Source organism: Nuphar pumila, chromosome 6 (assembly GCF_984573655.1).
Source record: "Nuphar pumila chromosome 6, dmNupPumi1.hap1.1, whole genome shotgun sequence".
Lineage (NCBI taxonomy): Eukaryota > Viridiplantae > Streptophyta > Magnoliopsida > Nymphaeales > Nymphaeaceae > Nuphar > Nuphar pumila.
In genome coordinates, this window is record NC_143254.1 from 47,500,361 (window position 1) to 47,516,178 (window position 15,818).

A 15,818-nucleotide genomic window follows, 5' to 3' on the forward strand; every position below is an offset into this window, starting at 1 on the left:
CCAATACAAAAGAGACATGTCAGGCAACTTGTCCTTCCTTTGACTTGAGTAGGGAGTTGGATGACTCACAGATGTATGTTGAGCCATCTTCAGTTGAACCACCTCCAGTTGCACGCTTCTCTGGACAGATATACACTAGAAGGAACAGAAATACAGGACCAAAGGATGTGAAAATCATCCCTAATGCTCCAGCTCAAAGGTCTTCACGCATCATGCATCCTATTCAGCGACGGGTGAGTTATGAAACCTTTTCTCTTGATTTTAAGTTATTTCTATCTCAACTCACAAAGCAGAATAAACCCACTTGTCTTAGTCAAGCTCTTCAATCTCGTCATTGGATTGAGGCTATGAATGAAGAAATGGAAGCTCTTCATGAATGCCAAACTTGGGAAATAGTGTCTCGGACGGAAGGAAAGAATGTAGTTGGCTCAAAATGGGTTTATAAAACAAAATATAAGCCCGAAGGAAGTATTGACCGATATAAAGTGCGGCTTGTTGCTCGGGGATTTACACAATAATATGGTGAAGATTATGATGAAACCTTTAGTCCTGTAGTCAAAATGGGCACAATTCGTGTCATCATATCCCTAGCAGTCGACCGAGAATAGAAGCTTAGCCAGATGGATGTTAAAAATGCATTTTTGCATGAAAATTTAAAGGAGGAAGTATATATGGAGCAACCTCTTGGGTATGCCGAGAAGGATCCTACTGCCTGGGTGTGCAAGCTAAGAAAATCTATGTATGGGTCGAAACAGGCGTCTCGTTCTTGGTTTGAAAGTTTCTCCATGCAAATTCAAGGTTATGGTTTTAGAAGATGCTCTCTGGACCACTCGCTCTTTATTTACCAGAAGACGGACATCGTTACACTTCTTATATATGTTGATGACATTGTGATCACTGGGAGTTCAGATAATCATGTGTAAGATGTGAAGTGTTTTTTGATGAAAACTTTCAAGATAAAAGATTTAGGGGAGTTGAGGTACTTTCTTGGTGTGGAGGTTGATAGACAAAAGGACACATTGACACTAATGCAACAGAAATACACTCTTGATCTCCTGGAAAGAGTCGGGATGACGAATTGCAAACCAGTCAACACTCCGAGTGTATTACATCAAAGGTTGAGTTCTGAAGATGGCCATCTTTGTGTCAACCCTACAACGTATAAAAGCCTTGTAGGGATGATGAAATATTTGACCTTTACCAGACCTGATATCGTTTATGTTGTCAATCAGGTATCCCAATTTATGCATGCTCCAATGGAAGGTCATATGGAAGTTGTGAAGCACATTCTACGTTATTTAAAAGGAACTATAGGAGACAGACTTGTTTACCGCAAGAACGATAACCTACATAAAGGACATGAACTCATCACTTGTACAGACGCAGATTGGGCAGGGGATCCAGACGAAAGACGATCTGTCTCTGGATATTGTGTATATATTGGACACAATTTAGTGTCTTGGAGCAGTAGAAAACAAAAGGCAGTGACACGATCAAGTACAAAGGCTGAATACAGGTCGATGGCGGCAGGCACGGCAAAAGTTACATGGATTAGACATTTATTGGGTGATCTTGGGGAGACAATTATTCGATCATCTCTTCTATGCGACAATCAAAGCGCGATAAACATTGTGTGTAATCATATTCAACATAGCAGAACGAAGCACATTGAGATTGATCAACATTTTATACGGCAGAAAGTCGAGATGAAAGAGATAGAACTACGTCATGTTCGAACAGAATATCAAGTGGCAGACTTGTTTACCAAAGTGTTAACAGCACGTCAATTTTGACTATTGAAGAGCAAGTTATACATGCTCCAAAATTATGTACAACTTGAGGGAGGGTGTTAAAATAGAACATGCACACGGATCTAGATCTGGATCTAGATCCATACGTACGTCTATTCTTTTAATTATGCAGCTGACGTTTTTCTCATTAATGGCACTTATGTAATATAAGTGTTATGGTGTAATATTTTAGTCTCAATTTGTAAAAGCCTTTTAATGATAAGAGACTAGGGCTCGGTGGTGTGAAACACATTAGCCGCCCCAGCCATTGTGTATCTCCCTCTCTCTCCCTTTTCTCTGCTTTTTGTTTCCTGTGCAGGCTGAACAGCTCGCTGAACAGATCCCTCACGAATTTTCACACTATTATGATGAATCCTTCTCTTCTTTCTCAACTTGTTCCTGAAAAATCAACTTCCTCCAACTATCTCATATGGAAATGTCAAATCACTCCTTTAATAGAAAGTCTGGATTTGATGGGACACCTGGATGACTCTTATCCAAATCCTGCTGAATACCTAATGGAGAAAAGGGATGGAAAAGAGAATACTGGAAGCGATCTCACACACGATCCCACCTATCATCAGTGGGTTAGACAGGATAAGATGTTAGTTGCATACTTGTTGTCCACTCTTTCGCAAGATGTTCTCATCAGCATTGACGATGGTATGAGTGTGAAAGAACTTTGGAATAAACTTCAAAGGCACTGCATTTAAAGGCTCAATTTTTTAACATGAAACACAAACATGAATGAAATGAAGGTCGTCACCGATAAGATGGACTTGATCGGACAACCTAAGGTACAACAGATTCTTGCAAGGCTTGGACCGGAGTACTCCATGTTGCTTGAATGCCATGAACATCTTCCTCCATATGAAAAATTGTGACCCATTCTTCTGCAATTTGAGGCCTCACATGTTAATAAAGAAAGTGATGATCAGCGACATAAGCTCATTGAAGTCTTTAATGTTAATGTGGGACAAGGTAGAGGTCAGTGGTGGCAGAATAATTTTAGATCAGGAAGTCGGGGAAGGAATTATGGACAAGGTGGAAAAGGATTGCTTCCTTTACCGCAACAACAACAAACTTATCACCCCCAAAATTTTCACAATCCGAATTTTCAGTACCCGAATCAAAATTGTGAACCCCTTGTTTGTCAGTTGTGCAGGAAACGAGGTCACAATGTTATTGATTGCTGGGATTTACCCAGTTATGGAGTAGCAGCTGGGGCAAAGAAGGTGGAACATAACGCAAATTACGCACAATTGCAACAGGGTAATGATCCGCAAAATCAAGAGGTTTTGGCTACCTCATTTCAGCAAATGCAGATGGATTCAACAACAAAAGGGTCACATGAAAAATAATGAATCTTGGTTTCAGGGTCCAGCAGCCACGTTACAGGTGATGAGGATAAGATTTATGAACCTAAGGTTTATACTGGCCGTGGTAAAAGCATCACAGGCAATGAAATTGTTCACCCCATTACTCACACAGGAAATGCTCAGGTTTCTAACATCTCAAAACCTTTGATTTTATCTAATACTTTTCTTGTTTCTGGCCTCTAGCCTAATTTTGTTTTTGTTTCCCAACTTTGTCAACAAAATAATTCTTCTATTGTCTTTACTCCTTCGTTTGCTTTTTGTGAAGGGTCTGGATTCAAAGGAAACGTACGCTAAGGGAGAAAGAGACGAGAATTTGTGTCATCAAAGAAGCACTGAAATTCTGGCTACTTCTTTTTGAATCAAATTCCTCTTTGAGCTCATTGATTGACCTTTGGCACCGTTGGCTGGCTCATTGTAGTCGTCCTTTTTGCAGTCATTAGTTAGTTCTGGTTTAGTGTCTGGACACTCTTATAATAAAGAGTTGATGGCTAATAGTCTATGTTGGAGTTGTCAAGTTTGTAAAATTCATCAACTCCCATTTCTAGTTATGAATAAAAGAGCTTCTTATCCTTTTGAAATTGTCTATTCCGATGTTTGGGGCCCAGCTCCCATTGCTTCTTATTCTTCGAGCAAATATTATGTGACATTTATGGATGGGGTACAGCTGTCACACATTGATCTTTTTCATGAAACAAAAATCTAAAGTGTTTGGCATGTTTTGTCGTTTTCACAAGTTTGTCAAAAACTTTTTTGGTAAATTCATCACTTGTTTACACAGTCATGGAGGGGGTGAATATAATTCTAATCTTTTCAAGGAATATCGACAAAACCATGGCATATTGCATCAGAAATCATGCCCTCATAAACCCGAACAAAATGGTATAGATGAGAGGAAGCATCGACACATCGTTGAAAGTGTGATGACGATGATTCATGCGAGCCATGCTTGTTTGGGCTTATGGAGTGAGGCTTTCCATATTGTTCACATCATAAATAGATTGCCAATGAAGATTCTGGATAATCAAACACCTTATTCAGTTCTTTTTAAGAAAGATCCTTATATGGTTGAACTTAAAGCTTAGGGTTGTGTTTGTTATGTGCATGTTGATGATTCTCAACGTAACTGTAATACCCATGAATTTTATTAGGTAAATAAACTCGCAATTTATGTCCAAAGTTATTTTTATAATTGTTATTCGTATTTGGATCTCGAGAATCCTATTTGGATCTTCAATGATTGGGTCCCTAATATCCAGTTCGAACCTTCTATATCATGTTCGGATCATAGATATCGAATCACGAACATTTTTAATTGGATAACCATTAATGAATTTTAAGCAAATGGATCAGATCTCTGATATTGGATCCTCAATGTCATGGTTATATTGGATATTGGATCCAGGATGAATTCAGCGGGTCCGTGAAGTTTAAATAAAATGTTAATGAGAAAATTTCTATATTGGACCTATAACACTTTATTGGGAATCCGTAATAGCCTAGGCGATGTTTGGATACACGTTACTTTATTTGGATCTTGGATATCAGATCCTTAATTTTCAATGTCAATTTTACATCGGTAATATTTGGGTCCAGTTAAAACTTTACTTTGATCCAAAATAAGATCACTTGGGATCCACATTTCGGATCCAGGATCCATAAAAGGCATATACTTATAATATCATATATAAACCTAATAGAAAAAGAAAGGAAAATAGCTAATAATAATAATATTATAAAAAATAATAATAATAATAAACGTAACACGTATAAGGATAAAATATTAAAATGTAACGCTGGGATCCGCAGTTGGATCCAACCTGCGGATCCATATCCCGGGCGAGTCACGGATCCAACTCACAGTTGGATCCCGGGTCTCGGACCCGGGCTGCGCCCCATAGAAAAAAAAAACGTATGGCCCGATATGGGCAGCCCGATAAGAGGGCGTGTTAGGGTTGAGAACCCTAACACACGCCCAAGTAATGAAAAGAGGGAGGGGCTGAGGGCAGCAGACGGAGGAGAGCTTCTCTCTTCTCGGGCTTTCCCCTACAAAGGGGGACCCCGAGTCCGTCTCTCTCACTCTCCTCTGCCTCTCATCTCTTATCTCTCTCTCTCTCTTGTTCTCGCCTCTACCCTCTATCTCCCCTTCTTCCTCTCGACTTCTCGCGTGACCCACCCGCGGCAACCACCTTTCCTTCCATCGTCGGAAGCAGTAAGGCCACCGGAACCGACGACCATCGCCTCGTGACAGCCACCTGCAGAGTGCCGAACGAGGTAGGTTTTCTGTGCTTTTTCTTTTGGGTATGCGGTGGGTCGAGCATGGGTTGTGGATGGCTGGAAAAGCCCCAGAAAAAGAACGGTTTGGGTTTTAAGTATCGAGTAGGCCCTAAATCGCTACCTTCCGACAGTAAGGGGTGGTGATTTCCGATTGGGGCGGGGGGTTACTGGTTTCAAGCATGTGAGTCCTACATCATAATCCATTGGTATGGGGTTAGGATTGTGCAAACGCAGAACCTTGGTTCTGCGGGTGTTCTCTAACCCAAGCAACTGTGTTGCATGTTCTGATTTGGGGAAAGACTAAATAAACTTAGTTTTTCATAATATTTTGATTAGTGTACTCTCTGAAATGAACAAATCTGTGTTTTGGCTTAAGTGAAGGCATGTGCTAAATGTCAGTGGACAGGGACTGGTTTTAAATCTCCTTGAGTGTGTGCTGAATGCAAGTGCACATGGACTTGGCTAAAATTCACTATGCTATACAAACTGCATGTACTTAGAATTCGATTGATTAGAATGTGTGGAATTCAGTCACAGAGAAAATTGTTGTACTACCTATGGGCTGATTCGGGCATACAAAACAAAATTAAAAAAATAAAACTGCTTTTATGTATGTACATGTGTGTTGAATCTAGATATACAGGGAAAATCATTTAAGGGGATTCGAGTACATAGTAAGAATTAATAAGTAAAATTTTATATATATATAGAGAGAGAGAGAGAGTTCTGGCTACATTGTACTTCATAGGTATATGTCTTTGAATATAGTTTATTTCATGACCAACATGTATATAGATCGTCAATTACATTTTATTTCATGTCCAGTAGGTATATTAATCTCTAGTTACATTTTATTTAATGTCAAACTTGATGGTCCTACGTAGGATAATAAAACAGATTGGACTTGGGAGACCTTTGCATTCCGTCAGCTGATGATAAAGTTTTATTGTTTCATTGCAACCGTTTCCTTTTGATATTTCTAAACACGTGACATAAATTGTAATTCCACTGTCAGGTCCAACTATTGTAGCGGGTACTGTGTTCTTTTTATTATTCTGAATTTCCTAGACTTGTTTGATGCACATGTGAAGACTTATTTCATGCATATGTTGGGTTCAAAATTAGCAGGCTCTAGTTAAACTGTCGTGTTCGTTTTCTGTAATGTTTCACTATCTGTTTGTTTGGATATGAACGATGCTCAATCATGTTAACTGGAACTGGCATATTATACTAAAATAGAACCAAGAATGGACTGAATGAACTACAAATAGTGTCGCTTGGGAAAACCTGCCTAATGGGTAATATGGGTTGATTACGCGGGTACTTGGGTTGATGAGCTTGCACTCAATGTCAATAACACCGATGAGAAACTTAAATTTAAATTTTGTGAGCTTAACTGGTTTAAAAGTACCGGGGCTTGTGTGTTTGACTGGTTTAAAAGTACCGGGGCTTGTGTGTTTGACTGGTTTAAAGGTACCGGAGCACTCTGAGTGAGTTTGTGCCATCAATATAAAAAAAATTGGGATGTGTATGCCTGGGTAAAATGACTAAGGTTGGGGACCTACTACTATGGTAGTAGGAGGTAGTTTGAAGAAATGCCCCTATACTTTGGGTAATTTAAATAAATGAAAAGATTAACCTACTTATATTCGGGCTTATCTTGGAGAGGGTAGGTGGTATAAAACTCTGGGGACATGTGTTTTGTGTTTCGAACAAAAATAGTTCGTTGGTCCCCAGTTCTCGGAGTTGGGGGACCTGAACTACCAATGTGTCATAGGTGATAGCTCTTTGTTCTTCTGCATAAGTTAGGGATGAATGTTGTTTTAGTTTTGGGTCTTTGGGAGGTTCTTTCGGTCACTGGCTGCTCCCTTATGATTTACAGTTTAAGTTAAAATATTCGGGTTAATAAAACACCAATGAATAATAAACCCCCGAATGTTCTTTTCTGAAATGATTGTCTTAGCCCGCGTGTACTCGCAGGATAATTAAAGATAAACATTTGAATTAGATCATCTTAGGTATCACATCTGAGTAGGTAGTGACAGATTTACAATTGTACCCATACACAGTTATTTTTGAAATGTGGTCATTTACTTTTAGCATTCAATGAAATATGTGGTTATGAGATATTTAAATGATGCTAATGATGTTACCTGCCAGTTAGCTTCTGATAAATTATTGACTATCGTAGCGTAAATCTTTACTTATTCTTGTATATGTTGAAAATCACACACGGCATCCACATCACATACTTGACACATGATATACCTGCAAGAAAAATTACAGTATTTTCTACTTAGACAGTTGTAGTCTAATTCCAATCAATTTATCATTTTTCAGGTGAAAAATAGAGTTTATAAGCGACTGCGGGATGAGGCTTCGATCGAGATGTTGATTTATTGTGTTCCCGAGACAATCTTATTAAATTACAATTTATTATTATTCATGTTATTTGGAAACTCTGATGTCGGTATTTATTTGGAATAAAATTAATGTTGTTGCTTGATCACTCATGTAATGCGCCTGAATGCTTAACCCAATGAAATGGTTTTTTCTGTTGTTATTAAAAAAAATCCTCTAAAAATTTGGGTTAAAATTTCGGGGTGTTACAGTAACGAGTTTCTTCCTAAGTCCTCAATATGCAGATTCGTTGGGTATGATGATGATCACAAATGATATCGTTGCTGGAATCCGGTAAAGCGTTGTATTGTTGTGTTCATACATGTCTTTGATGAGCAAAATTTTGCCTTCACAAAAAAAGGACCCTGGTATGGAAAAATACTCCCATAATTATGATGTGCAAGATTGGATAAATGTGCTTATGATGAAGGATGCTGCAATGGAGTGTCAGGACAGTCATAATGATCATTCAGGAGGTAACAATCCGTGCAAAGAGAAAGATCATGAAGAGGCTGAACGTGCAAAGAGAAAGATCATGAAGAGGCTGAACCTACTGGTGAAGACAAATGGTTTGGGCAGGTTTATCATAGAAGAGCTAAAGAACCAGTGATCACTACCATTCAACAGGATACGGGCTAACATAATAGTGTTGAGGAAACTTATGATATGCGCGAGCAATCAGAGGAATCAGAAACAACAGCTGAAGTGTGCAGATCTACTAGAGAAAAGCATTTGATTGACAAATTGGTGAGTTATAATACTTTCAGTCATGAGTACCAGATTTATTTTCATGTAATGATGGGAATGCAAGAACCCAAACATAAATCAGAGGCAGCAAAGGATCATCCCTGGATTGAGGCTAAGAACGATGAAATGTGTGCGTTGAACCCATATCAAACATGAAAAATGATGGACCCACCTGTTGAAAAAAATGTTGTAGGCAGCAAGTGGGTATATAAGATAAAACAAGAGGAAGATGGCAGCATAGAAAGATTTAAAACCGGCCTTGTAGCAAAAGGGTATACACAAGAATACAAATTAGATTATGATGAATCATTCAGTCCTATGATAAAAATGGGAACATTCCGATTAGTGTTCACCTTGCAATGATGCATGATTGAAAAATGCATCAGATGGATGTAAAGAATGCTTTCTTACACGGAGAACTCAAGAGGTCTACATGGAGCAACCTCAAGGCTTTGCAGAAGGAGACCCGAAGAGTAAGGTATGCCTTTTACAGAGATCATTATATGGATTAAAGCAAGTTCCCAAGGCTTGGTTCCAAAGATTTTCTGATGATATTCAAAGATATGGGTTTCAACGAAGGCAGGTAGATTATTCCCTTTCTACTTGTATTGAAAAGCATGGCATTACCATTTTGTTGATATACGTGGATGACATCGTGATTACTGGGAGTTTCAAACATCATATAGTTGAGCTGAAAGAATATCTAAAAGGATGTTTTTAGATGAAGGATTTGGATGAGTGTAAGTTTTTCTTATGAGTTGAAATTGATCGAACAGCGGACCAAATGTTTCTCTCACAACAAAAATATGCAATTGATTTATTAAACAGAACTGGGATGAGAGATTGTAAACCGATTTCCACTCCCATGCCTGTTAACGAGAAACTAAGAATCGATGAAGGTTAGCCCATCCAAGATTGAATAGTTTACAGAAGCATAGTGGGGGCCTTGCAGTATTTGAGCTTTACTCGTCCAGATATTGCATATGTAGTTGGTCAAGTGTCACAATTTATGCATGACCCAAGAGAAGGGCACATGAAGGTTGTGAATCGTATCCTAAGGTATATTAAAGGTACCCTCAATGATAGTCTACGATATGTTTCAAATAAGTAGGATCATTTTTGGGTTTACTGATGCTGACTGAGCTAGAGATCTTGATATGTGGAGGTCCATTTTAGGATATTGTGTATTTCTGAGCAACAACTTAGTATGCAATGTATTGTCGATTGCGTTTCTTATAGTTTTTATTAATAGTTCTGCATGCAAACAACAATTTCATTTTATAAAAACCAATGTTGTAAGTATCATACAATACAATACGATACATATTGTTACTATGGAAAAAAGCAATACGGTACACACTCGTATCGCCTCTGTATCGAGTGTATTGTATGATACAACCATGGGTGTATCGTACGATACACCTTTGGTGCACTTTAAAAAGGGCCGAAACTTGTTTTTTATTTTTGGGGTTTTAAAGACCTCTTGAGAGCCGACTTCCTCATTTGTTTAGAGGCCATTAGAGAGGCATTCACATACCCTAGGAATCGTGAGAATGATTTGAGCATCGATCTGTGTGCAAGGGAGAAGGCTTTTGCGGTTTGCTCAAGTAAGAGTGCATTTCCACCATTTTTTCACTCAAGGAAGTGGGTTAAGGTAAAAAATCTATATTCTTGGTTTATGAAATATTTAATATTTTGTGGCATGTTCTTAATTGCAAGATATTGAATATTTTGCATTGTTCTTGTGAGATAATTGATGTTTGATGATGTCTTATGTAGCTCATATAGACATAAATGCTTCATATGTGATTTTATGATTGTATTTTGTGTAATTCTTCATTGTTTCATATGTTATACTTTCTTTATATTTTTTGCTTTTTTCTGATTTTTCATTGTCTTTTTGGAATTTTTGAAAAGTTATGATTTTTACGATACGATACGATTCGTATTTTATTTTGGGCCCGACCGATATGGGTAACGATATGATACTTACAACCTTTATAAAACACTAATTTTATTCAAACTTTTTAAATATTATAGTTTATAAAGAATTATTATACAATAATGATTGATTATATGTGCAAGTTTAACCATGTTAAATTGTAGGTATCTTTATGAAAATATATACTTTTTATCAACCTTTTAGAAACTCATAGCAGTTCTTTTAAAAACCGTGTCAATATTTAATATAAACTCATTGATTTTTTTTTTACTCATGTCAATATGTAGTATAAACACATATCGATATTTTTTGGAACCATGTCAATATGCATTTCAGATGAAAATACCTGAAACCTTTTAAGCCTTTATATAGCAGTACTAGTACCTCGTATCCATACCAGTACCTGTACCGCTTTCCAGCAACTATGGTTCTAAGTTTCACAAGGATGTGAAGGACCATACAGGCAAACTGGAACTAAAGCAGAAGAGAAAAGGTAGCTATAAAGAAGAAATGAACAAATTTATAACAAACCGGAAAGCAGAACTCACAGAAAAGCATTCCATATAGAAGACAAATACCATACAGCCATTTCGCCGTGTAAGTTTTGTCCAAAAACATGCAAATATAACATCTCTTTTCAGTAAAAACTGAGCTAGTTCCAATTGCATTTGCATGCACACAAAGCCACTTCATCATGTGAAGTTTTCTCTAGAAGCATACAAATATAACTTCTCTTTTCAGTAAAATAAAAACTCAACCAGTTACAATTGCATGCACACACATAATCAAATACCATTTAGGGATGAGAAAAAAGACATAATATTTTAAACCATATCTCCGCAGTGAGCTCAACATCTTGCAATCCCCAAATTTCATCAACGAAAAAAATCAATGATACAATGGCCAATAAATTCTCCTCTATCAGCTCGACTGAAGATCACATAAATTTTGATGAATCCTTGGAACATGACGCGGACCAAATTACACCGAGAAGCTACAATTTTCGTCGATTCTGCATCAAATCTATTTTCAAACAACTCCATGTATATCATTTAATTAAAGGAAAAAAAAACTAAATCTCATTGCGTTCACCGAAACCGAAGCAACAGGACCATTTCCGGTTCCACGAAATAAAAAAGGGAAAAAAAAAAACTTATTTCAAGTCAGTTCTGCACGCTAAACCCTAAGCATAATTCCTCGAACAGAAAAACCGCATTCCCTCATGCAAAACCCTAAAGATGAAATCTTCAGCAGCAATTGAAGAATCTAAAGCAAGAAGAAGAAAGAAATGAAGGAAATTGTTGAAGAAGAGAAGGGAGAGGGGAGAGATGGCGAACTCACAGTTTGTCTCGGAGGTCGGGCGTGTCCTTGGGGGTGCCGAGGGTGTTGACGAGCCGCTGGAACGACGAGACGGACGTGCTGATCTGAAAGACTCCGGCGGCCACGGCCTGTGAAGGGTCCTTCTTGACGTTCCCCACATCACGCCGCGGCGGCAATGGCCGACCAGATTCCAGATCCTGGAAGCTCATCCTCTTCCTCCCCTCTCTCTCTCTCTCTCTACAACGCCCTCAGGAATCCCAGAGAGAGAGAACCAAATTTAGTGGAGGAGGGAAGGGACCGGGAATGACAGGCTGTGTTTCAGTGGCGGACTGCAAGGAGACGCTTTATTGTTTTGATTACAACGAAAAGAGGGATCGACGGCCCCCCACCACAATTCAGGAGACCAAACCGGGGAAAGGAAAGTGGGAGCAAAATGCAAAATGCAAAATGCAAAATGCAAAAAAAAAAATTGTAAATGTCTATTAGCTTCTGCAAAACGGAGGAGGGTACGGCTGGGTTGCGGTCGGCCAAAAAATGAGAGGATGGTCCGAGTCCTCTCCTCCATTTGGCTTCTATGGGACGGACTGGACCCAGGCTTTTTCAATTTTTGAAGGCCACATGGTGCTGCTCCTGCTTCCCCCGTATCGAAAACTTGGATTAGTGTGTTTAATCTGAGAATTGTTGGTCTACGAATAGCGTTTCGATTCTGGTATCGCAGTGTTCGGACTGCTGGGCTTTAGCGAGTTTTGATTGAGGCACCAAATGCCAGACAAGTAAAAAAAAAGCAAGTATTGCCTGCTGCTCAACTTGCTTTTAATCTCTTGTTCTGAAAACCGCGGGACCGGCACACAAGCCATCGCTTTTTTGCCTCGGGCGAGTGAGGTTCTCCTCCACATGCACTAAGAAAAGCTGGGCCCACATTGCACCTTCTTCTCAAATCGGATTCCATAAATGTGATCTACTTCAGTTACAAAACACGTAATTTTGTAATTTAAAGAATCACATATATATATATAGATATATATTCAAGAAAATAGGATTCAAGGGTTGATCCTTATTAAATAGACCCTGCTGTTGAACTCATCTATAAGGTCAGGTTTGATCAAGACAACTTCCATGTAAAATCTAAGAGGGGGGATGAAAATGGGGGGATGAGTGGACCCCAACTCCAACTTCGTTCTTCCATGCTCGTGCTACAATGCTGATTGGGCTGTAGTTGCCAGACCCCGTTCAATTTCGAAAACCCTAAAATCGCACAAGGAGAAGGGTTTTCTTTTTTCTTGATAATAAAGTGAAAAGCTGAGGATTTTGGAGTAGGTCAACAGCTACAGCCACACTATAAAAATTGTTGTTTGTGAGAGGGTGGTGTATGTTCGCCCCCGATGATTCACTGAATCTCATGTCTGTGTTCGGGGCTTTGAATGAGCACCACGTATACAAGCACATGGGGCTCGTATTCCCGTGTATGTTGGCATAACTTTGCATCGGACTCTGGTGTTGTTGCAAAGACTTAAGTACCCTTTATTGCTATTCTTCTTATAAAGTGATGATTTGAGAAAATGACAAAAATGCCTTCCATCCAGAAAGTCGAGGATGATGTTGACTCTTCAAAGTCTTCTTCTTCTTTTTCCGTTTAAAAAAAGGACAAACATGTCCTCCATCCAGAAAGTCGAGGATGATGTTGACTGTTCAAAGTCTTCTTCTTTTTTCTCGGTAAAACACTGTAAAACCTTCTCTTTCTCTCTAGAGAAGAAATCAAGAGAGGCAAAGAGTTCTTCCTGGAGAAGGTCATGAACATCAACCCTCTTACTCTTTCTCCCTTCTCTCTCTACTTCTGTGCACATCCAACAGACGATCCTACATTGCTCCATCAAACACTGACTGACCTGCACACTGACTGTAGCATCGTTCAACTTGAAGAGTTTATATGTATAGGAGAATACAAAGATGTCTCTCGGATTCATTAAAACCTTTTATTTCTTTTTCAATGTACAGTTGGCTCTTATCATTTTCAGTTGCTTTTTAGATTGTACTTTCAATTGTAGTGTATTTTAAATCCATTGATTTATATGTAATCGGAGCTCATTTTGATCTGAATTTTTTACTGCAACTTTATGCATATGTCTTCATGCTCTCAACCAAAAATCAGATCATTCTGAGTTTGTTTGACCCACTTTAAAAATCGAGGTTCAGAACCTGTTATTTTGCACGGTCAGGATTTTAGCAGAATTAGGACCAACTTGCGGGAGTGATTTCTCCCTAACCAAGGATGATCCTTCCGATCTGTAAAAAGGGTTGTTTTTTAAATTGAAGCTAGTTTGTCCATACCAAATTTCAATAATTTCTTTGGTGTTTTCATACCAGTTTTGGGTTAAAAAACACAACCCTGTCACCCTGTGTCATTTTAACGGCTCAAATTTTGATCCATTTTGTCAGAATTTTATTTCCCTAATGAGAGATTATTTTTCAATTTTGTAAAACGGGTTCTCTTCGTTTATGTGTGTCTAGTTCATCTTTGTAAATTTTCAGAAATTTTCGTGATCAATTGCTATTTTATTTTGATTTAATACCAGAACCATGTATCCAGATTTTGTAAATGTTCTGATTTTGGCCCCCATATCATGACTGTTGTAGCCCTCCTTCAACAAAGCGCTATTTGATTGACAATATTCTTCAGCAAGTCGTTGTTATAATTTTTTTGGGTCTCTAATGTGTCCCTACTACGATTTGTAGTGTTTTCGGGTCTCCAACGACCCCTACAATGATTTATAGTGTTGTCCAGTCTTTTAACAATGATTTGTAGTATTTTCGGGTCTCCAACGACCTCTATAATGATTTATAGTGTTGTCAGGTCTTTTAACTATAATTTGTAGTATTTATGCTTAGATTAGAATGAATGAGCATGTAGTTTAATTTTTCATTTTTCATAATCAATATGTTGCATTTTTATTTTCATTTTCAATAACACTATGGTGAAACATGAATGGCACAAGCACCATTTTAATAAAAGGTGATTAAATTCTAAGTTGACGATACCAAATTTTGGGTCAAAAACTACAACCCTGTCACCACAACAGGGTGACAAGTTGGTATTCCGCAAATCGCTATAGCGATTTATAATATTTTTGAATTGCACTATACTAATTTGTAGTTGCTTCCGCAAATCGCTATAGCGATTTATAGTGTTATTCAGTAAGCAAATCGTTGTACATCACTACCCGAATTAGGACAAACTTGTTAAAATTTATAACTGTTTATACATATTTGATATTTTAAATTTGTTAAAAATCAGGACTGGACTGGTTAGAGATTAATCTTATTTAACCATGATTAAACAAAATATTTCCGGTTTTTTATATATTTGAAATATCAAATAAATATATAAAGTTATAAAAAATTTCAGATATAAACTAGACAAATAAAGCAAAAAAACACTTTTTACAGATTTGAAAAATGATCTCCCATTGGGGAGATATGACTCTTGCAAAATAAACTAAAAACATGAGTAACTCAAACGATATAGAGTGTGATAGGGTCTTGGTTTTTTACCAAAAATAGGTATGAAATGACCATAAAAATTGCTGAAAATTGACAGGAATAAACTAGACTCAATAAAAAAGACACCGTTTTTACAGGTTTGAAATTCGATCTCCGGTTAGGGAGATACGCCACCGACAAGTTGGTCTTGATTCAAATAGCGATTTACGCGTGACGACTATAGTGATTTGTAGTGTCAATCGCTATAGCCATCACACGTCTATGTTCGGCTGGTCGAATGAGCGCCACGTATTTATGCACATGGGGCTCGTATGCCCGTGTATGTTGACACACCTTTGCATCGGACTCTGGTGTTGTTGCAAAGACTTAATCACCCTTGCTTTTCTTGCCCTGAAATGACGGTTCGATTAAATAACAAAAATATCCTTCATTCAAAAGCTATGAAACGATCGTTCGAGAAAAGGACAG

The 15,818-nt window shown here is 38.1% G+C and overlaps 1 protein-coding gene across 1 annotated transcript in view; it reads right to left on the reverse strand.

The window, feature by feature from the left end:
- LOC149834786 (syntaxin-22-like) overlaps nucleotides 1-12,172 on the reverse strand; it is a 77,442-nt gene extending 65,270 nt beyond the window's left edge. Inside the window, exon 1 of the mRNA XM_090011552.1 lies at nucleotides 11,874-12,172. Within this exon, the coding sequence (XP_089867678.1) occupies nucleotides 11,874-12,061 (188 nt within the window). The 5' untranslated portion in view covers nucleotides 12,062-12,172. The remainder of the gene's footprint in view (nucleotides 1-11,873) is intronic.
- Nucleotides 12,173-15,818: the final 3,646 nt, after the last annotated feature.